General features: G+C 38.5%; 1 protein-coding gene across 3 annotated transcripts in view; it reads right to left on the bottom strand.

Moving 5' to 3' along the window:
* Positions 1 to 6091: 6091 nt before the first annotated feature.
* The window catches only part of WT1 (WT1 transcription factor), a 61006-nt gene continuing 42429 nt past the window's right edge, over positions 6092 to 24668 (bottom strand). For 2 of the 3 annotated variants that reach the window (XM_063289523.1, XM_063289525.1), the window contains 5 exons: positions 21309 to 21411; positions 20591 to 20741; positions 16242 to 16331; positions 12407 to 12499; positions 6092 to 8298 (listed from right to left, as the gene is read on the bottom strand). In XM_063289523.1, the coding sequence (XP_063145593.1) occupies positions 8177 to 8298; positions 12407 to 12499; positions 16242 to 16331; positions 20591 to 20741; positions 21309 to 21411 (559 nt within the window). In that variant the 3' untranslated portion in view covers positions 6092 to 8176. The remainder of the gene's footprint in view (positions 8299 to 12406; positions 12500 to 16241; positions 16332 to 20590; positions 20742 to 21308; positions 21412 to 24668) is intronic. The other variant, XM_063289524.1, reaches the window with a different exon arrangement.

The following is a 24668-nucleotide window of genomic DNA, read 5'->3' as shown; positions in this document are numbered from 1 at the left end:
CTCAATGATGCCATGAGCTAAACCGTGAAGGGACACCCAAGACGGGAAGGTCATGACAGAGAGGTCAGACTAAATGCGATCCCTGGGGAAGGTAATGGCAACCCACCCCAGTATTCTTGCCATGAAAACTAAATGGATCAGTACAACCAGAGTTATGTCGGTATACCATCGGAAGATGAGACCCCCAGGTCGGAAGATGGTCAAAATGCTACTGGGGAGGAACAGAGGATGAGCTCAACTAGCCCCAGACGTGATGACGCAGCTAGCTCAAAGCCGAAAGGACGGCTAGCGGCCGACGGTGCTGGTGGTGAACGGCGAATCCGATGTTCTAAGGATCAACACACCATTGGAACCTGGAATGTAAGATCTATGAGCCAGGGCAAATTGGATGTGGTCATTGGTGAGATGTCAAGATGAAAGATAGACATTCTGGGCGTCAGTGAACTGAAATGGACTGGAATGGGCCACTTCACATCAAGTGACCACCAGATCTACTACTGTGGACAAGAGGACCACAGAAGAAATGGAGTAGCCTTCATAATTAATAGTAAAGTGGCTAAAGCAGTGCTTGGATACAATCCAAAAAATGACAGAATGATCTCAGTTCGAATTCAGGGCAAGCCATCTAACATCACAGTGATCCAAATAGACGCCCCAACCACAGATGCTGAAGAAGCTGAAGTAGAGCAGTTCTATGAGGATCTGCAGCACCTACTGGACAATACGCCTAAAAAAGATGTTATTTTCATCACGGGAGACTGGAATGCTAAGGTGGGCAGTCAAATGACACCTGGAATTACAGGTAAGCATGGCCTGGGAGAACAAAATGAAGCAGGACATAGGCTGATAGAATTTTGCCAAGACAACTCACTCTGCAGAACAAACACTCTCTTCCAACAACCTAAGAGATGGCTTTATACATGGACTTCACCAGATGGGCAACACCAAAATCAGATTGACTACATCCTTTGCAGCCAAAGGTGGCGGACATCTATACAGTCGGTAAAAACAAGACCTGGAGCTGACTGTAGTTCAGATCACGAACTTCTTCTTGCACAATTTAGGATCAGACTAAAGAGATTAGGGAAGACCCACAGGTCAGCTAGATATGAGCTCACTAATATCCCTAAGGAATATGCAGTGGAGGTGAAGAATAGATTTCAGGGACTGGACTTAGTAGATAGGGTCCCGGAAGAACTCTGGACAGAAGTTCGCAACATTGTTCAGGAGGTGACAACAAAATACATCCCAAAGAAAGAGAAAACCAAGAAGGCAAAATGGCTGTCTGCTGAGACACTAGAAGTAGCCCAAGAAAGAAGGAAAGCAAAAGGCAACAGTGATAGGGGGAGATATGCCCAATTAAATGCAAAATTCCAGAGGTTAGCCAGAAGAGATCAGGAATTATTTTTAAACAAGCAATGCGCAGAAGTGGAAGAAGACAATAGAATAGGAAGGACAAGAGACCTCTTCCAGAAAATTAGAAACATCGGAGGTAAATTCCAGACAAAAATGGGTATGATCAAAAACAAAGATGGCAAGGACCTAACAGAAGAAGAAGAGACCAAGAAAAGGTGGCAAGAATATACAGAAGACCTGTATAGGAAGGATAACAATATCGGGGATAGCTTTGACGGTGTGGTCAGTGAGCTAGAGCCAGACATCCTGAAGAGTGAGGTTGAATGGGCCTTAAGAAGCATTGCTAATAACAAGGCAGCAGGAGACGATGGCATCCCAGCTGAACTGCTCAAAATCTTGCAAGATGATGCTGTCAAGGTAATGCATGCTATATGCCAGCAAATTTGGAAAACACAAGAATGGCCATCAGACTGGAAAAAATCAACTTATATCCCCATACCAAAAAAGGGAAACACTAAAGAATGTTCAAACTATCGAACAGCGGCACTCATTTCACATGCCAGTAAGGTAATGCTCAAGATCCTGCAAGGTAGACTTCAGCAATTCATGGAGCGAGAATTGCCAGAGGTACAAGCTGGGTTTAGAAAAGGCAGAGGAACTAGGGACCAAATTACCAATATCCGATGGATAATGGAAAAAGCCAGGGAGTTTCAGAAAAACATCTATTTCTGTTTTATTGACTATTCTAAAGCCTTTGACTGTGTGGACCATAACAAATTGTGGCAAGTTCTTAGTGGTATGGGGATACCAAGTCATCTTGTCTGCCTCCTGAAGAATCTGTATAATGACCAAGTAGGGATGCGGTGGCGCTGCGGGTTAAACCGCTGAGCTGAGCTTGCCGATCGGAAGGTCGGCAGTTCGAATCCGCATGACGGGGTGAGCTCCCGTTGCTAGTCTCAGCTCCTGCCAACCTAGCTGTTCGAAAACATGCCAATGTGAGTAGATTAATAGGTACCGCTTCGGCGGGCAGGTAACAGCGTCCCATGTAGTCATGCTGGCCACATGACCATGGAAGTGTCTATGGACAAACGCCGGCTCTTCAGCTTTGAAACGGAGATGAGCACCGCCCCCTAGAGTCGGACACGACTGGACTTAATGTCAAGGGAAACCTTTACCTTTACCTTTAGCAACAGTAAGAACAGACCACGGAACAACGGACTGGTTTAAGATTGGGAAAGGAGTACGGCAGGGCTGTATACTCTCACCCTACCTATTCAGCTTGTACGCGGAACACATCATGCGACATGCTGGGCTTGAGGAATCCAAGGCTGGAGTTAAAATCGCTGGAAGAAACATTAACAATCTCAGATATGCAGATGATACCACTTTGATGGCTGAAAGCGAAGAGGAACTGAGGAGCCTTATGATGAAGGTGAAAGAAGAAAGTGCAAAAGCTGGCTTGCAGCTAAACCTCAAAAAAACCAAGATTATGGCAACCAGCTTGATTGATAACTGGCAAATAGAGGGAGAAAATGTAGAAGCAGTGAAAGACGTTGTATTTCTAGGTGCGAAGATTACTGCAGATGCTGACTGCAGTCAGGAAATCAGAAGACGCTTAATCCTTGGGAGAAGAGCAATGACAAATCTCGATAAAATAGTTAAGAGCAGAGACATCACACTGACAACAAAGGTCCACATAGTTAAAGCAATGGTGTTCCCCGTAGTAACATATGGCTGCGAGAGCTGGACCATAAGGAAGGGTGAGAAAAGGAAGATAGATGCTTTGGAACTGTGGTGTTGGAGGAAAATTCTGAGAGTGCCTTGGACTGCAAGAAGATCAAACCAGTCCATCCTCCAGGAAATCAAGCCAGACTGCTCACTTGAGGGAATGATATTAAAGGCCAAACTGAAATACTTTGGCCACATAATGAGAAGACAGGACACCCTGGAGAAGATGCTGATGCTAGGGAGAGTGGAGGGCAAAAGGAAGAGGGGCCGACCAAGGGCAAGGTGGATGGATGATATTCTAGAGGTGACGGACCCGTCCCTGGGGGAGCTGGGGGTGTTGACGACCGACAGGAAGCTCTGGCGTGGGCTGGTCCATGAAGTCACGAAGAGTCGGAAGCGACTAAACAAATAAACAACAAACAACAATTGTTATTATTAGATTTTTATCCCAGATTTTTAAAATTTGGTCAACTCAAGGGGGCAAACATACCTCCTGCCTCCTATTTTCCCTGCAACAACCACCCTGTGAGGTGAGTTGGGCTGAGACTACTGTCCCAAAATCACCCAGCCAGCTTTCATGCCTAAGGGTGGCCTAGAACTCAGTCTCCTGGTTTCTAGGCCAGCATGTTAACCACTAACAATCAAACTAGCTCTCTATAATTATGACTGTTTCTATGCAGGAAACTAAAATATTTTTATTCTGGCATGCTGTTTACATTATAATGCATCATTTTGAAGATTGTGATTGCTTTATTATATTAAGAACCACTAATAAGAGCTGCTAAGCTGGTGAGTATTAGTGAATTTAGGACTTCCATATCTGGACTGCAAGAGTCATAGGACAACTAGGGGTCAGCAATGAGATATAGAAAACACTAACTCTTTGCTTCCATCTAGTGGTCACCTGGATTTTTGCAACCCTGCAAAATGTTAGCCGTAAGTGTATTTTATTCAGACCAAATGTCATAAATTACAGATAACAAAAACAGGGCTGTGGTGTTTAATTGGGGTGATTTACTTCACTAAAGACTGACTTAATATGTGCCAAATGATAACGAAGCAGTAAATTTTTATATTATTAATTATGTTCTAGGGTTAGGGTTGGAGTTGTGAATGCCTGCATACATCTGTTTTTGAAAAGATAGATCCTCCTTCTCTGCTCCTCCTTCTCCTTCAGACATTAGAGAATCTTGCCTCGAAAGTTGGGCTATGTATGATACATTCATACATCATTTTACATTTGTAAAAATGTGCTAAGATTTTTTTAATTGCATGGGAAATCAAGCTGAATTGTAAAAAGAGTCTTAATTTAACTGTGCTTGTTTGATACTATAAATTTGTTCAAATGTCTCTTTGGGATATAAATTTTAATTATACTAAAATAACACTTGTATATTCCTTTGAAGTCTGAACTTTTCACCAAGATGCTTAATGCTGAAGCAATAGGTACATAATCTGGAGAATGTAATTAGGTTGTATGCTTACATATAGGTACGTAAATACTATCACAAGGGCTGTCTGTCTATCTGGACAACCAAATCAACCACTATTAGTAGTGTGGGAGAATCTTCTGCTCCCTGTATCTCTTTCCTTGCATCTTGTGTTTTGTTTTGTTTTGTTTTGTTTAGACTGTGACCCTGAAGGCTGGGAGCATCTGATTATTGATTTTTAAATAGTTCTGAGAACATTGGCTGAAAAGTAGGGGGAAATTGCTTTAAATAAATAATTGTGTTTAATAAAAATGGATGTGTGTGTATACATAGCCTACTTTTTCCAAACCCTTTTTTGTTCTGTTTGCCATTCTTACTATGAGTTTCTCCAGAGGCATGCTGTCTTTTGACAGCAAAAGATAAAACTGACTGATACAAATGAGTCACAGTTGCCTTGAAATAGTGATTAAATTCCCAAGTAAGAAAGATGACTTGAAGAATTAACTGTTGTGTTATCCTAGAAGATGCAGCTGTACTCAGTGAAGGGAATTAAGTGACTTCACTTTAGTGCTTTTTGTTTTATATTTGAATATGGAAAAATTGAAATGGTGTCATCACATATTTAAGAAAAAATATATACAGGTTAAATTTAAGATAAAAACAGATTAAAGCCATATGCCCAAGCATATCTTGGCTGCTTGGTAAAATCCAGTGGTTTGGTTGCAAATATATGTTCTGCTCCTTGTCATACTTCACTACCCACAGCAAAAATATTCAAGTCATAAAATTACAATGTAAAACTTAGTGTTTGTAATATACTTGTATCAAAATAAATATGTAGTAGTTACAGCATTGGCCATAGCTGTTTGGAATAATGAAAATTAAAGCTAATTATCGAAATATCTAACAGGCAATAAGTCAAGAAAGCTAGGTTTGTATTGAATGGTCTCTATGAAAATTAGAGATCAAATCCCCATTTATCCATAAAAATGACCGGGATCTTGATCTACTCATTCTTTCTAAATCAAACTATAATTAAGAAATGTTACTAGGATAAAACACACAGTATATTCATTTTCATTGGAAGAATGATGCACTGGAAGAATTTTGGAAAAATGTATGTGTGAATAACAACAGAAAGTGCACACCCAGTTATGTGGGGATTGTAGAATGAGGTTATGATTTTAAAAGGAATAAACTGAAATCCCTATCCTGGCATAGCTGCATTAAGTTTGTACTGAAGGTGGTGAAATCTGTTCCAAAATAGCAGAGGTAATTCATTGAAATCAAGGACACCAGTACAAGGGTGGCCTTTGGTTCATTCTCTTAAAGGAGAAGTGCTATCAGTGCCTGGGGAAAAAAAAGTGAAACTCTACAACATAATATGAAATGTGATACTGTTGTCAGTACAGTTCCCCAGTGAGAAGGATAGATTGTGGTCAGGACCTAAACAGGTTAACTGGTGGTCATCCATTCTGATGGTACTTTATATACAAAAGAAGTCAACACTATTGAAGAAATTTGAAACCTAATAGGCCATGAAATAAAACATCTGTTGGTCTATTATTTGTTTCTCTTTAAATGGGCTTTAATTGAAAGCTCAGTGAAAAACATAGGTACAGTCTTTGTGGTATCAATAGTTTGCAGGAACTTCTGATTCCTGACAAATTTAATGTTTATTTGCTTTCTAATTTTAATTATTTAAAAGCAAATACATTATTTGATATATATTTATAGATATATATGTATATATACACCATTTCAAGCAATTAATAGTAAATAATAAACCTCAAACCCTGAAATAATATATTTCCTCACATCGGGCATTTTTAAATTTTATTTTAGGGTTTTTTGCACATATAATTGTAAATGAGGAGAGGTTCAAGTCACTTAAGAGCTACTTGTTTAAGCTTAAGAGCCATATGTTAATGGAAAATCTGGACCAGCCTCTTAAGTTCAGTTTTAATTTTATACAACTTGCTAGCCATATAACCAGCATGGCTGCATGGTAAAGAAATCCTAAATTTCTATGATTATATGACTGTATGTTGTGCAACGACCTGTTCTCAACGTGGAATAAATTTAGACCAGCTTCACAATATTTTTTAAAATGTACAATTTTTCTACATGACACCTATTGATAAAAAGCAGTCAACTTCGGTGCAAGATTCTCATTTTTAGTACAAAAAACTATTGATTCCTCTGACATCACCAAATTTAGACATGACATTCTGTTATGGTCACCTGTTGAAGGTGACAGTACTATGCAACACAGTATTTTACAGCACTTTTATGCATATCAGCTCAGATGTCTGTCCAACTGAGTTCAGTGGTGCTTATTTTCAGGATAGGTTTGCATTGTCAACCTCCTGAAAAGATTTCAGGTACATTGCCACATTCTTCTTTTCTTATTAGGGCAAAAAAGGGATGATCGATTGGATATCTAAATGCAAATGTGATGGGATAAGATAAAAATCAGACACAGGGATGATCCCTTCTTCACTTTTAGAAATGAAGTCAGTACGATCTCTCACTCTTCTATAAACAGGTTCTAGAAAATCTCCTTCATCTCCTAAGTTTTCCAAAAATAAGATAAAATAAAAATTCATCATTATTTCTTTATCAGTCTTGACATCATACAGGTGGCAGATCTTTTAGATCACATTTACTGAATATACATGGACACAAAGCAGGATCATAATGGCAATTGGCCAGGAGTAATGAATAATCAGGATTTGCACACGATATATGAATGTATGACTATGTGTACTAGACTGTCTCCGTATGACTGGGAATCCTGCAAAAGCAAAATCCCTAATTATGCAGAGAAAGTAATACACATATATAGTATACGCTTATCATCTCTATGCAGATAAATAACTGAATGCGTATAGATCAAGATGATAACAGCATGCACAATCTGACTTATACACACACAAACACATGCACACATGCACACATAGATGCATACACACAACAAGTATTCAATGGAGTTCTGAAGGGGTCTTGCATGATATGCAATTGTCCCTATATATTCCCTACCTTCAGTGTAGAGATACATGGGAACATCACAAGATCAGTGTGGAATGCAAGATTCCAATGCACATTGGGAGATGCATTTACCCTCACCTCTCAGATGAGTTGCTTATATCTATACCCCCCCAAAAAACCCGATTGCATCCACAGTTCTGAGAGTTGCAAGCAAGGATTTGGATTAGCTGACAGTGAAAATTCTCCAAAGAGAATAAAACTGACCTGCCTTGAATAGTGCAGAGGTTACTAAACCTGACTAAACATTTGTACAGGACTGCAGCAATATTGGAAACCTTGTTATTCACAATAAGGATATAATGTACATGAATGAATGTATGAATATGACTGAGCACTGTGACAAATTTCAAGTAAAAAATAAGTACAAAACCTTCTGAAGGAAAGAACAAATATACATAAACTAGAGTCTATAGCAAAATTTAAAGTGTAACCTAGCCAACATAGTTATATAATAATGTTACAAATTTAAACCATTGAGGTTTGGAATGGAAAATTCCAAAATCCAAGTTGAAGGCATCTGAAGATTTCCTTACGAGCAGAGAGATGATGGCTGAAAATGTTTGCAACAGTTCATAGAATCCCATCTGGGTTGTGCAAAAAGTATGAACCATCTAAAGGGTAAGCTGAAGTTTAGTCATGTTCCTGTTGTGCATATTATGATGACGGACCAATTCATCGGAACGAGCAAATTTCTTCTGACAGCTGGGCCACCGACAGCTGAAAGGTTTTTCACCTGTTAACAAAATATACAGTTATATACTATCATCATACATCCTAACATATACTACCACTTTATTCTGTCCTAGATCTCTGGTTAAACAGAGTAGGAGTATCTTTTGACTATATGATGCTTCATTAAGATCATGTTTAACCTTCCAAAGATTCCAATAAAAGTTGAGTTAATATCTTAGCTTCTATTGCTTTTGAATAGCATCCTGTATAGAGAGTGCTTGGTAGATTATTTTCTCAGTTATAACTTCCATTATTTTTTTAGATTTAGGAAAGGATGTTTGAAGATTTATGTTCTACCTGTTTGACAGAGAAGATTCACAAGGGTGTTTAAAGAAAAAATGAAGTCAGCAATGCATTATATTACATTTTATGCCACTAACTACCGTAGACTCTTGGAAGTTTGCAATAGTAACATAAAAACAATACTCAGAATAAAAATATTAAAAATACAATTAAAAATATTTTAAACCATCATTAATTTAAAGTCTAGGTCTTAAATGCATGTTTATGCACATGTGTCTTAAATGCACATTTCATAACAGGGATTCAATTCCCTATTTAATCCTTCAGTTGAACAAAAGTGTGTTCCAGAGATCAGGGGTGCTTACAAAAAAGGCTCAATCCCAAATCTCTACCAAATGAGCCCAGAATCTGTGTTAGTAACCTTCCCTCATGACCTCAGTGAGTTTTGGCAGGGTGAGGGGGAAATCAGCTGAAGTTGATAAAAGGCAATTGCTGGACACTGCTTCTGCCTAGGAGCTGGAGACAGCCAAGGCCAGAAGCCCTCTCTCTTCCACATTGGAAGGCAGCATTTCTATTCCATAAGTCAGATGGAGTGGTGACAAGAGAGCATGAGAACTGTCAGAAAGTTACTTTGTGAGTTGGTCTTGTAACAGCTCCATTGTGACATCCCTAGGCTTCTCTTTTGTCCTCCTTATTTTGCTTTAAAACAACCTCGAAGAGTTCAGTCCATACCAAGATTGCATCATGATAACAGCATGCATGCCCTGAAGAAAATTGCCCCATAAGTGCTATTTGCTTAAAATGACTGCTGTGGGAATAAATAGCAGCTAAGGACAGAGACCCAGTTTGGTGTAGTGGGGAAGGCACCAGGCTAGAAACCAGGAGACTCTGAGTTCTAGTCTCGCCTTAGGCACAAAGCCAGCTGGTGACCTTGGCCAGTCTCTCTCAGCCCTAGGAAAGAGGCAATGACAATCCACCTCTGAAATCTAGCCAAGAAAGCTGCAGGGACTAGTCCAGGCAGTTGCCAGAAGTCAAAACTGACTTGGAGGTACCAAAAAAAAAAGACAGGCAGATCTTGTTTTCAGTGGCAAAACAGTGCAGAGAAAAAGGTAGCTTCCCCATTGTCATATCAAGCTATGGCTCCAGTCCAGATCACCACTACCTCACCATTCTTGTAGCTGTTTTATTGAGGAAAAAAATATTTAAGGTTTTTTTTTAAAAAAAAACAGGATTGGAACAGAACTTAACATATTTTGTTTGTTCTCAGGGAGACAAATTTAGAAAATCTTATGCAATGGAAACTTCAGCCTAAATTGTAAAATATTTTTGTAGATGATCCATTGAAGAAAGTTGCAGGTAAGAACATTCTGATCAATATATTCTCCAACTTCAGTTATCATTATTTTTAGACCTTTAATATTTCTGAGAAGGCATGTCAAGTCTTGTAATGAAGTAGCACTTTTATTTTAAAACAAAGAACACCTGCATTACTAGCCTTCCACAAGTCTTCCTTATTGGACCACAGAGGGTGAACTAGAACTGATAAGTGTAAGCTCGAAACAGGTCATGCTGCTGGAATATTAATCATTTAGAGACTTTCTCCACTACACTCCATTCTTAAGTGGGCACAAAGGAATCTTGCCATAAAAATGGCTGTCCTCCACTGCCAACTCCATTCTGCTTCTTTTATATCTGCTTGGAGTCATTGCTGAATGTTCTAATTTGCATTTGGTAAATATAGGCAATGTCTTTCATTGGTTTTACTGATATCTCCTTGCAGCCCATCACAAACCAGTGGAGAAGAGATCCACCAGTCAGGGTCCCACAGCAGGAATGGGGTTTGTGTGTGCGTGATTTCAGAACTTTGCCTTCTCTAGGCTAGCTTGCCCCTCCTCTCACACCTCTTTGGGCATCTCCTGAGTACGATAATAAGAGAAGGAAGGAAGGAAGGAAGGAAGGAAGGAAGGAAGGAAGGAAGGAAGGAAGGAAGGAAGGAAGGAAGGAAGGAAGGAAGGAAGGAAGGAAGGAAGGAAGGAAGGAAGGAAGGAAGGAAGGAAGGAAGGAAGGAAGGAAGGAAGGAAGGAAGGAAGGAAGGAAGGAAGGAAGGAAGGAAGGAAGGAAGATAACCTCAAAGAGGAGGAAGGCAGACCCTGCTATGACTGCATATAGCTAGGTCCTGTAGAGCACAATGACGGAAACTGACTAGGTCCTAGAGAACTGCCTCTCTTACTTCAGGGAGATGGGGATACAGATGATTGAAATTAACAAAAACAGGGAAACTAGCACATTATGCACACACATGCCCCTTCTTCCTCAAATGAAATAGTAGTTTCTTCTCCTCTACCTTGCTGGGGGCAGGGGAAGTGATGGTTATGAAAAAAACTCATGCCTTTTCTCCACCCATGACTTAGAGCATCTCCTAGCATCACTCAGCCATTGCTGAGGAGACAGAATATTGTCCTTGTTACTGTTCCATCAGCACTATAGTTGGAAGATTCTGGAAGAATCTGTAAGTGGCTAGTGTAAGAATGGCTTTCAGAGATGGCAAACAAGAGATAAATGGCTGTGATGGAGGTTGGCTGGTGACCACAGGGGAAGAGTTGTGCCTATACCTCTCATCATTCCCAAAATACACCTCCCATCACACCCAAAATGGGTTTACTGGCTCCATGATAATTAGCGGCAAAATGTAATAGATTTCTTGTATACACATTGCAAATGAATAATGACAAAATATGGAGGAAAATACAACTTTTATATTGGTTCAGCCAATTATCATTTAAGTCTCTCACTCGTGGGATGGCAGCTGGATAAGGACATTGTCATGGGCACAGGAGGGAAATTTTTGTGATCAGACTACAGCTCTGCTGTAGGATAAGGCTTTAAAAAGTCTCCAAGGCAGGTAGCAGACACCTTTACCCTAAAGGCAGCATAGAGAATCCCTGTTTTCTGCCACTGAATTTTAGTAGCAAAGTGCAAGTTATAGCAAGTTATTATATATCAAATATTTATTTATTTTAAAATGTATTTTTCCCCTTCACTGGGAGGAAAGAGAAAGCCTTGTGGCATTATGTTAAGAAGTAGGAAATCTTCTGTGACCAGGGACTCCATTAACAATTTTAGGGACCCCAATGGATGAGAGCTAGTTTGGTGTAGTGGTGAAGGCACCAGGCTAGAAACCAGAAGACCGTGAGTTCTAGTTTCACCTTAGGCACAAAGCCAGCTTGGTGACCTTGGGCCAGTCACCCTCTCTCGGCCCTAGGAAGAAGACAATGGCAAACCACTTCCGAAAACCTTGCCAAGAAAACTGCAGGGACTAGTCCAGGCAGCAGTCAGGAGACAAGAGTGAATCAAAGGCAAGCACATACACACAGTGGAGGGGGCCAGGGTTTATTGCTTTTGGAAAGGGTGAGAGTTCAATGTTTTTCATTTTAAAATGACAAGAAACCATGACACCAATTTTCAGCTTCTGTGTTCTGTGGTTTCAGGGGCTGCAAAAGTGGCATTCAGGGCCCTTAGGCAGCCCTGGGGCTTCAGGTTATTCACCTCTGGGACAGAATCTAAGATTAGGGCCATTATCTGCTATTTAGAATGTGAGCTGGAATGCTAGAAGTTGCAGCCCCAAATCGACTGAGTTGAGTTGAAAAGAGAGATTAGGGTAACTGTAAATGCTCTCATCTGAGTTTAATTCTTCTACCAAAGATGGTAGTCATAACTCTTGTTTGTGCTCTAAGCATTGTTTTCTGTTGTAATAGCTAAGACAAATCAATACCACATATGCCCAGAATAATTTCCTAGAAATATCATAATTTAAATTTAGGTAAAATAAATTTTAAAATATATAAATGGGAAAAAAGTATACGCACTTGTTTTACCTGTATGAGTCCTGGTGTGAGTCTTCAGATGATCAGATCTGGAGAACTTTCTCTGACAGGTTTTACATTGGAATGGTTTCACACCTAAATAGATAAAATAAATCTATTCCTGTATTGCAATACCTTTTCAGGGGTATGAGAGTATCCGTTCTTCTGGATTTCAGAAATATGGATTTTTAGTTTTATTTAACAATTCTCTTTTTTTCCCCCTAAGTACAAATCTCCACATCCCAAGTCTCATTAATCAAGCATCTCAACTATCTGACCTTTTACAACCTCCTTGTCCTTTTAAACTCCATTTAGTGCTCTCACCATGCCTTTGCTTCTGGCAAACAAAGGAAGCATTAATTCACTTGGGATTGAAAACTTGAAAAATTGCAAATAAGGAACATCATGTGATTCTGGTTGTATTTCTACAGAGCAATAATATCCTGGCATTTTTTCCATTTCCATTTACTTCAGTACAGCATTCTTCACATTTTCCAAGCACTTTTTTGAAAGTTTATACATTATGTGATTTTTTAAAAAAATAATCTGAGTTTATTCTCTATACCTAGAAGATCCTTTAAAAATTAACTGTGCATATAAAATCAAGCACAGTATTCCACTTAGCTCATTTCTAAGCTTAAATACTTATGATCATCCTTAAAGTAGTTCCAAACATTTGGTAGTATGCTATTAATTTAGCTATTTTAATTAGACATTTAAAAATATGGGCAGCTATATAAATATGATGAAATAAATAAATAATAAAATATTCCCTAATTTGTAGATGTCCACGCAAGCATATCTTTCATCAAATGTTTTCTCATCATTTCTTAAGAAACCAGCTTTTTTTTTTTTTTTTTTTTGATGTACTAAGGCTGAAATCTTATATTTACTTACCTGGGAGTAAACCCTAATTTTGCTCAGTGGATTTTATTTCTGACTGTACCATTAGATGTTTCTCCAATGCTGTGATTTTTATAGAAAATATATACAAGTTTTAGAATATTTGTTTGAAACATGCTCTCAGCCTTACGAGGTAGAGCAGACCAAGAAACAGATGCCACTTTTGTTAGAATGGCTCTGGTATGAGAATCTTGCAAGTCTGAATGTGTGTCCCCTCCTCCCTCTTTTATCTTCTTGAGAATTAGGGGAGTGCCAGGTCTGAGACATTTTCGTAAATTTCTATCCTTGTTTGGGCTTAAGCCACATTTATCTGTTCATTGCTTGGTAATGGATCTTCCATTTCTCCATCAAGGTCATTCTCTATACTCTCAACACATGCACAAGAGCTTTGCTTCTCTAGACTGCAGTGCCAGGTAAGCTGTAAAACATGAAGTAAGTTTATTTATACTGTCTGATGTATTTGGGTTAGGGTTGATGACCTGAGTCAGTACATCAGATAATTCTAGTTACTTCACACGCTGTGGAGCTGCAAGGAACTGATGGAACATTTGTATTTCTTCTGCAAGATGGTGGCACCAGAGTAGGACTTTTTGCAAGCATTCAATGGTGCCAGTTAATGAAGTTTGACAGCTTCTCTGCAGAATCCAAACATACATGAAATGGAAGGGATTGTGGTGGTATGGTGTAGAGTGATGGGATTTGGGTGTGCTCAGCAGTATTTTCTTTTGGAAGGAGAAATTCATTGAAATTGAGATACAAATGTGTTTGCAGGCTTTAGGAACTCTGGGATTTGATTATACAACCTGGGGTCTACCTATCCCTAGTGCTTTGACTTGAATGATTGTTTTGTTGGCAATATTGCTGTAAAGCCACTAAGGTTTTTTAGAGGAATATAATGTCAGAAATGAAGATTGGCATACAAAAACATACAAATCTTTGGCTACACATTAATGAAATTCTGGCCATAGTTTGCCCAACAAACTATGCTTTTCCTTATCAAGCATGAACCATCTGGCATGGGATGGAGCCCTCCCCATCAATCAGCCCTACCTGGCTCCAGCAGAGGAGGGAAAGGGAGACAGCAGTCAGAGGATAGAATTTTGCCAAATATTGTGTCATATGTGACAGGTGATGAAATCATTGGCAATGTCCTTCTTCTGCTGGCACAGGAAAGAAGGGCAGCAACTGCCCCTGCTTTTTATTTCTAGATGTGGTCACAGACAAAATAGGCACAATATCTGCTATGCTAATTGGATTGTTAAGAGATAGACAAGCGATTTTGCACAATTTATTATTTTAAACTACTCTAGAATTGCAGTATATCGTGCCTACATTAATCATATAAATTATTCCTATTAACTCAGTATTGAAATGTGTCATCTTTCAACCAGCGTGTTTCCATATAATTGCCAAATACTTTTTGGGGATAAGTCATAGAATCATAGAGTTGGAAGGGAACTAAGAGGTCATCAGATCCAACCCTCTGCACACTGGATGACTCACTATACCATCCCCAATAGATGGCTATCTAGCCTCCATTTGAAAACCTCCAGTAAAGGGGAAGAAACCACTCAAACCTTTTCCACTGATTGACAGCTCTTACTGTCAAGACGTTCCTCCTAATATCTAATCTATACTTACATCCTTGAAGTTTCATCCCATTAGTTCTAGCCTTACCCTCTGAAGCAAGTGAGAATAAGTCTGAACCCTCTACAGTGTGACAGCCCTTCAAATACACGGTTCTCATGTCCCCTTTCGACCTTCTCTTCCGCAAGCTAAACATTCCTAGGTCTTTTAATCATTCCTCATAGGACTTGGTTTCCAGTCCTTTCAGCTTCTTGCAGCCCTTCTCTGGACTTGCTCCAGTTTTTCAATATCCTTTTTAAACTGGGGTGTGCAGAACTGAACACAATAGTCCAAGTCAGGCCTGACCAAGTCTGAGTAGAGCAGGATAATCAGTTCCTGCGATCTGAACTCTGTGCTGCTCTCGATGCTGTTTAATATGTTGTTGGCCTTCTTGGCAGCTGCATTATACTGCTGGGACACATTGTGCTAATGATCCACTAGTACACCCAAGTCCTTCTCATATGTGCTGCTCTAGAACCAGATTTTCCCCATCTTGTACAGTTTCTTTCATTTTTCTTACCTAGATGCATGACTTAACAGTTCTCCCTGTTAAATTTTATTCCGTTTGTTTCCACCCGCTGTTCTAGCCTAGCCACGCCTCCTAACTTTGTATTATCTGCAAATTTAGTAAGCATTCCCTTGACTCCCTTATAAAAACATTATAAAAAGTGTTAGGGTTGGAGAAGCTTTGTTTAGTAGCTATTTTTTAAACTATTAAGGAGTATACTTTCAGGTCAAAAGGTTACTTGCTAGGATCACCTATACTTGGTAGATACTGTTATAAACCATTATATTGTCCTACATCTAACTGTATCTAAGGCACAAATGCTTTTCCCAAGATACTGTCTCTAACTGCTCTGTGCTAACATATGCATTCAAGGGGCATCTAAATGATCACAACGTAAGTTCTAGCGGGGGAGCGCAGCTATCGCATACCCTTGACAGAAGATCGGTACACCCCTTCTATCTGGGATGGTCGTCCTCTTCCACCGAGCGCACAGCTTCAGGAGGGACGCACATGGAGCAGTGAGGGAGGAAGGGGACACCCGCCTAGCCAGCCAGATCAGCTGAATCAGCCCTGGCAATCAGTGGGGTGACAGATGTCACAGCCAGATCGCCCTCACATCCACAATGTAAGTTCAGTACTGCTTCTTTGTAGTATAATTCTGAACTTATACAAACATATAAAAGGTCATAGCCCCAGCCTTTAGTGCTCTTAAAAGCAAAAATTACAATTCCATTTCACATACTCCTGATAAGGGAAACTGCAAACTGCAACAAATGTCAAAAGCTCAGATATGCAACAAACCTGTATGTCGCCTTTGATGCCTTTTGAGTTGATCTGAACGAGAGAATCTTCGTTCACAGTCCTTAAAGTCACACTGATACGGCTTTTCTCCTTAGAAAGAACAAGTTTATTTGAAGGAAGTAAATAAAATTGTAGGCATTAAATAAAACCCCATATTAACATGCTAGAACAACATATAATATACAGCAAGGGCAAAGGAATATCTCTAGAGAAAGTCAATATAACTGTTTAATTTTTTTTTTTAAAAATGTTTCCACTTTCTAACTTAAAAATAAATGGTTGGAATTGTGTAACCAATTTATTGTACCAAGGCCTGGGGCCCCAAGTGTGTGAAGAAACCCATCTCCTGGTTATGTTAGTGATTGCTGTAATTTTTTTGCTGCTAAGTATTTTAATTTTTATACCTGTGATTACATCTCCCTGATTACATCCACCCATCCCACCAGGTCTGGCAGGAGGGGTATGCTGCAAGTCCCATTTCCAAGGGAGCTCCATCTGGTGGGACCCAGCAGCAGGTCTTTTCTGCTGGCCCCTGCCCTCTGGAACATCGTCCCCCCTGAGGTTAGCCCCATCTCTGTTAGCCTTCCAGAAGGCCCTTAAAACACATTTTTTTTATCAGCCTTGGGGATCCTGGGGAAAGCCTGCAAGGTGGCTGTATGAGATAAAGTGATGTTTGTTCTCCTGCATTCTTGGGTTTTATATGTTTATTTTATATTTCTCTTTTATATATTTATTGTCTTAAGGTTGACTGTTTTTAGATTGCTATGGAGTTTTTAACTGTTATGTTGTTCCCGCCGAGAAGAGTCACATTTATAAGAGATGGGTGGCTATATAAATATGCTAAATAAATAAATAAAATAGTTTTAACTTTTATTTTAAATATTGTTCACTGCCCAGAGTCATTGTCTGAGATGGGCAGCTATATAAATTGACTAAATAAATAAATAATATAGTATAGAGAAAGGATAGCTTATGTGTGTAGCAGTTCAAATCTGTGTATTTGCAATTAAATAAATCATGTGCTAGGACACCTATATAGAGCCAGTTTGGTGTGGTGGTTAAGGCATCAAGATAGAAACCAGGAGACTGGGAGTTCTGTTCCAACCTTAGGCACAAAACTGGGTAGGTGACCTTGGGCCAGTCACTCTCTCTCAGCCCTGGGAAGGAGGCAATGGCAAACCACTTCTGAAAAATCTTAGCCAGGAAAACTGCAGGGACTTGTCCAGGTGGTCACCAGGAGTCAACACTGACTCGTAGGAAAGGAAGAAAGAAAGAAAGAGAAAAAGGAAGGAAGGAAGGAAGGAAGGAAGGAAGGAAGGAAGGAAGGAAGGAAGGAAGGGAAGGGAAGGGAAGGGAAGGGAAGGGAAGCATATATCTTCTTTTTTTAACTGGAATCTTATCCACATGCTTAAAGTTGCACTTTTTAAATAGTTAAATTATTATATGCTTTTAATTTAGTTATTAGTGATACAGAAAAATGTTACATTTAATACATTTAGTAACATACAGTTATATAAAACCTTCTTGGTAATTATAGGCATGAATCTTTCAAAGTTTAAACTGATATAATGCTATTGTATACAGGACGTTTCCCTGACACATTGTATGGGTGCTGAACTCAACTCTGGTTCGCTATCAACACACAGCATGATTTTCCTGGCCAAAACAGGAAACAAGAAAAGCAAAAATGGACACTGTGTTAGTATCACTAATGCAGGCTTTTAACCTAGTTCTTTTCATGTTTAATCAATGTAATTTATTTATGTTGAAATGTTATATCTCTCACATTTCAAATAAACATGCCTTGAAACTTATTCTGAAGATGATTTAATTCCCAGCACATTTAAAAGATAGAGTGTTGGTGTAATAGTTTCAATTAAGCCGCAGGTCTGCTTTTTATGTAAAGTTTCGAGGAAACAGCAGATTGTTCGGTCATATTTATGACTTCTTCTGAAGTTAATTATTGCAAATACCAATTCAATGAAGTCACATAATGATAAGTGCCCAGCTAAATGGAAGTTATGAGATATTCCCATCCTGATCACCTGCTCTTTTGGTCCTTAGTAAGTATCAAAACACATGGAAAATTCACTTTCACAGCTAATTCCTCCATTGGCTGATCCAAAATCTGAAGCAGCATTAAGACCCTGTGGATTCACTGGCAACAGAAATAGATGTGTTTTTCTCATATCAAGTTATAATTCTCTAAGTGTGAACAACATCTGAAAGTGTGGCATCCTTAGCAAATTATCTCAGTTTAGAACCCAAGCAAAGGAATGGGCATCAGGTTTGTTGTTTAGTTTGTTTTCAAGAAGAGTTACTGTACGTATGTTGATATTTTTGCTCATCAGTCTGTGGCCTCAGCAGATGGCAAACCTAGCCAACCAGCTACCCTTGGCTGATCTGAGAAGCTAAGCAGGGTCAGCCCTAGTTAGACTTGGATGGGGAAACTACTTGGGAATTCCAGGACCGTTGGCTAGACTGGAGAGTTGAAAACAGCCTGGAAGAAAGAAATGGTAAACAATTTCCATAATACTACCAAGAAAACTGTATTGATGCGGTCGCCAAGAGTTAGGCTCAACTTAAAGGCTTTTCTACCTTTACCCTAGTTCCCCATCTTGGATAACCAGAAACAATTGAATTACAATCCCACCATCTCTGTTATGACCCATACTGAGGTGTAATCCACTAAACATATATGAACCAACTTCTGATGAAAATTGTAGTCACAACGTATCTGGAGAAATCTGAGTGGGAGAAGCTGACCTCTCAGAAGCAAATCAGCTCTGTAGTATAGTCAACAAAGAAATTCAAGGCTGTATAAAATGAGTTGAGTGGGTTTATATTTTAGTGTTGTATAAAGGAAATCAGAAAGAGAGAGCAAGAGCCAGTTTGGTCTAGTGGTTAAGGTGCTTGGCTAGAAACCAGGAGTCTGTGAGTTCTAGTCCCACCTCAGGCATGAAAGCCGGCTGGGTGACCCTGGGCCAGTCACTCCCTCTCAGCCCAACTTGGTGCAATGTTGACTAGCCTCCTCATGGTGCATCCAGGGCAACGTGAGTTGTCACGGCTAAATAGTCTAAACGTCTGGCTGCTGAATCTCACAAGGATTTCCCAGCAAGAAAAAAGCAGCATGAACACCAAACTGCTATGCCATACAATTAAAAAAAAGAGAGAGTTACATTTGTTTAACTTGCATACTCCATGCCTTTTTTTCTATTCCCTTGAGATGCTATGACTTTCAAAAAAAAACCCCCTCCATTAATATAAACCTTGTTACTTAATGAAATTATTATTTTCAACCCAGATAATCTGTTACAAAAACTATTTCTTCAAAGTGATGAGTTATTGTATTCAGTTTGCTTACAGTTGAGTTTTGCTGGGAAGAAAAGTTCACTGAAACTAAGTATCACTTTGTGTGTTTAAAAAAAATCCTTGAGTCATACATCACTTGCAAACTCATGAATCATTATTGCTGCTTCATGTTAATGATAGGTGAAGGTGGGCGCAGAATTATTGATAAAATTTTTACAAATACATTATTTTGGGTGCTCCAAGGAAAAAGGACCTTTTTATATCTTGGCCAACAGTATTAATACTAGGAGGGGACTTAGTAAGCAACCATAATGGTGACTGAGCTGTCAGCAAAATTTGTGCTGAAACAGTGATAAGCACTGAAACAAATTCCAGCTTTATGCATCAGAGTTCTACAGATAGTAACACTATGTAAAATAACAGTTTGCAGGAAGTGTAATGAATCACTTGTTTATAAAGCGAAATCTTATGACTCTGTTTTCTTCTTTTTAAAAAATGAATTGCTATTCAGCTGCCCCATTTCTCCACTCTATAAAATTTGAAGCTACCTTTTTAAGTACCATTCACTATGAGACCCCCTCCAAGCAAATATTATTCACTCATTCAGAATGATGCACTAATCCTCTAAAAAAAAAAAAAGTCCTGAGGTATCCTAAAGACCACAGTGTGTATTATGATACACACTTCTGTGAATTAAAACTCATTTTGCTGCAATCTGTGAAGTTTTATATTTAGATGTAGCTCTTTGCTGATTTTATGGCAACAGTTTTGGTTCTGTTGTAACATTCAAATGTGAAATTATACCATTATCTCTCTGAGCCTTCTTGCAGAGAAACTGCATACACCACATTTTCATTAGTACATGACACCATTGAGGTATCATGCTGATAATTCTGCTGCCAAAGAAGGCTCACATGTTGGAGGAATGTTTACTCCTAGAAGGACCATGAAAAGTTTCCATTACCAGAGGAAGGGCACTGAGAGATGGAATGAGGCAACTGTTTAGGGGCAGTTGTGAAGTCCATGAGGATACTCACCAGTGTGCTTTCTACCATGCATCTGCAAATGAGACAGTTTAAAATATCGCTTGTTGCACCCAGGATACACACACATGAAAGGCCGCTTTTCATTTGTGTCACTTGCTGATCTAACAACTGCTGGAGCCACTCCAGGCATCCTCCGCACATCCTGTGATGGCATAAAGAAGAGGGTTTTACATACCATACATTTTGAGCTGATCAGAGAATTGTAAAAACTATAGTGCAACGAGACTTCCTACAATCAGACTTTTAAGTTTCCCCAAAATATTCATAGTATCAAATCCTGATACTGTTATTTGTTTTATATCATAAAGCAAATTCTCATACAGCTTTCCAGAATCCAGAAGGCTGTTATAACGTCGTACCATTTCACAAGAGAAAATATTTGGTCCTTCATTTTACTTCACATTAATTTTTTGCTTGCAGGATGGCCCTCCAGGTGTTGGACTACAATGCCCATAAATCCCCACCATGGTTTTTATCCAATTGTGCTTGGAAATCATGGGAATTGTAATTCAATATATCTGGAAGACCTCTCAGCAAAAGGGGCCAGATTAGTATTTGTCAGCACGAGATCACTTAAATATTTTCCATTTAGAGATATCTTATAGTGAACAATATATTCTAATCAAAAGAAAACACAGTGTTTTCTTGCCATTATCAAGAGTAGCCAGGTAATCAGTCTAAAATTATACATTTTCCCTGATATACTCACTTGAATTCCTCTAAAAACTCCATGGGTATGTATTCTGTACTGGGCCCCACAGCTATATAACATTGGGCCTGCATGATTATCACTTTCATATCCTGTTGCATGGCTGAAAATAAAATGAAGTCAAAGGTTGGAAATTAAGTAAACTTGATTCATAAATCTCGTTAGAAAAATGTTTGCAATATTCCATTTATGCTAAAACAGTTTCAAAGTCCAAACATCCCATGGGGAAAGACACCCCGATTCTGCTACAATCTTGGGCTCCAAAGAAAGAATGTAAGTTTTGTTCACCTATACTTACAGTGACCATGCATCCTTTATTGTAACAGACAGTCCTTTATTTCAGAAAGCTGCCCTTTAGATTTATTTATGTTTCAGAAATTCACTTTTGTCCTTTATTTTGGTCATTTAATGTTTACTGTACAAATGGTACCACTTAATGCACAGTCTTTCCCATTCACATGAAAAATATGGAAATGGAATTGTCTTTTTAAAATATACTGTTTGATTTTAGTTATTTTTTATTAGAATATGTGTTTTTGTAAAGTTTTTCTTGTTTTTGCTCCTTAATTTTACTTTGTAAAGCAAAGTTATAAACATAAATAATTTTTTTATCCTTATGAACCTCTTTCAGATTTGGCCCTTTTTCAGGTTGGTCCTTTATTTTTTCCAAGAAAATACGGTTACGGTACCTAGACTTTAGCATTTGAACACTGAAACCAGTTTTTTAAAAAATAGAGAAAGCTAGTAGAGGCACAAAAAGTAATGCTGAATATGTGCAGGTTATTTATCAGCGAAATGCCAAGTTGGTAATTACTAATATCTTTGGAATTAGCAAAATGCCTCAAGTTTCACATTAAGTACAGTGGGTTTTTGTCAGCACCTCATGACTCAGATATAGCCAGATAGGACAGAGAAAGTGATGACATTTACAAGAAGAGCAGTGCAGCAGCCACAGGATAGGATTACAAATCAGGGTCCTAACTATTCCACTCATACATCAGCTTAGAAGATGTGTTGTGGCTTAACCTTTAGTAAAATTAACAAACAGGGGGACTGTTCCCTGTAGAAATCAATGATCTCTTTTACTTCCACTGAGGCAACAATTACACCACACTATTTTATTTTACTGCTGAAATTTTAAATTCAAGTCTAGAAATCGGTCCACATCGTTAATATATGTTCTGCAATAAGTTGCATGTGAATCTGTGCTCCCCAAATTTCAAATAGTCATGATCATTGTAATGCTTTATTATGGCCAGGGTCAAGAAATATGAAACACCAATGAAGACAGAAGAACAAAACAAAACATTTGATGACATCAAGGTGGTCAACAGATAAACCAAGTTTGGAACTGTTTCAGTATCTTTATTCTAAACTTTAAAACTGTTTCAATATCCCTGGATGTTGAAATTGAATGGGCAAACATGTTTCTCCTATGGGATCTTAGATTGGCTTTCCTGTAATAGTACTGAAGGCAAAATAATATGCCTAACCCAGAAGAAAGCTTTCCTTAACTTCCCTATGCCAAGCTGTTTACTTCCATCTGAGACTTAGTATCATTAAGTCTTTGCAGAAGTGTACCTTTGGCATGGTCATTCCCTCAGGATCATATAAACCCAGCTGATAAACCACATGTCATTAATTTTTCTTTTATGACATTGAACTTCAAATAGTTGAGGCATACTTTTTTCTTCAACTAAGAGTCAAAGTCTCTTAGAATGGGAAAAAAGTGTAATTTTAATTGTATATAATTTACCTTATATACAGTACTCATGGATAAGCCAATAATTTTAGGTGCCAAAATACACCCCCAAAATGGGATTTGGCTTATTCCCGGATGGGCTTATCCACAAGTATAGATGGTAATATTTTTTTAAAAGTACCTGTATATCCTGTGTATACTCATGGATAGGTCCATCTGCAGATAAGCCAACCCTTGAATTTTTAACCAAAATACCATGGAAAAATGCGCCACCCACGGATAAGAAAATTGTGAAAATTAAAACATACGAACATTTTGAGGGTTGGTTTATCAGTGGATGGCACATTTTTCATGATATTTTGGTTAAAAATTTGAGGGTCAGCTATACATGGATGGGTTTATATATGGTAAGAATTATTTACCCTGAAATGAGATCAGCACCTTGGGTTCAAATGGGGTTTGGCTCCATTTGGGTTGCAGCCTCATAGGGTGGCATATTGTTGAAATTACTGATCTAGAAGAAGAGTTAAACTTTTATTGGGCCAACTTTGTTAAATTGGTTCACCATGTGGTTTTTGGTCACACAGAACTTCTCTTTAGTTAGGAACTACTGTACGTGACTTTTCCCAAATTTTAACAGAGGAACCTTAGATTTTTGTCAAAGCATTCAACTCTGATATACCCCAAGTTCTCTTGTTTGCAGCCCAGCAGTATGGAAATGATGAAGGAGAATTGTTTTCTTTTTACATTTTCTTCTAGAGCTTGTTTAAAATCAATTCTGTTACAAGGAGTGGAATGGACATCTTTAATCTTATTTATTTATTTATTTATTTATCTATTTATCTAATTTATGCCCCCCCATCTCCTCCCGTCGGAGGACTCTGGGAGGTTTACAACAATCAATTAAAACCATCACCATAAATACAAAGAGTAAAATACAGTAAAAAATAATATAAATAGAAGTAAAAATAAAGAATCCAAGTGGTGAAGAATCTAAAAACATTAGACTATTTCTAATATTAGAAATATTAGCCAGACAACTGGTCTAACTCTCGCATGGGTGAGGGGCATGGCAGTGGCATGGGGAGCTTGGAATCCTTCACAAGGAAGGAAGAATCTACCACTGATGTCCATTCCAGACAAACAGAACTGGATAAGAGCTATGGAGGTGAATTGGTCTTAGATCTATTATCAATTGATTTAATAATTGCCAGAGCAAAAGTCTCCATGGGAAAGTAACAACTGAACAGTGTCTCTATGGGAAAGTAACACTTAACAATTTGCACTAAATCAGTCTTGCAGTTCTTTCTTAAATAAACTTTTTGGAAGCATCACCAATTTTAAGAGCTAGTACATTCAAATATGTATGAGTCATGGTTAAAGACTCATAGAAAAAGAAACTGTGATTAAGTGCCAGAACCATTTATTTTTATAATGCTAATATAACAAGCTCCCAGTTCTGATGTTTAGCCCCAAGTGAAAAAGAAAAAAAGAGAATTATATAATTTGTATAGTTCATGTCCCAGCAATCAATGAATATACAACAAGGAAACACAAAATAATACTTGAAAAATGTCAAGTAACGTCTATTTAGCTGTCTGAAAATCTTTAAAAACCTTTCAAGTTAAGGTAGAAGGTATTAAAATTGTTAATCATAA

This window comes from Candoia aspera, chromosome 1 (genome assembly GCF_035149785.1).
Source record: "Candoia aspera isolate rCanAsp1 chromosome 1, rCanAsp1.hap2, whole genome shotgun sequence".
In the NCBI taxonomy this organism is placed as follows: Eukaryota; Metazoa; Chordata; class Lepidosauria; order Squamata; family Boidae; genus Candoia; species Candoia aspera.
Note: the sequence above shows the minus strand (reverse complement) of the source record. Positions and strands in the feature narration are given on the sequence as shown.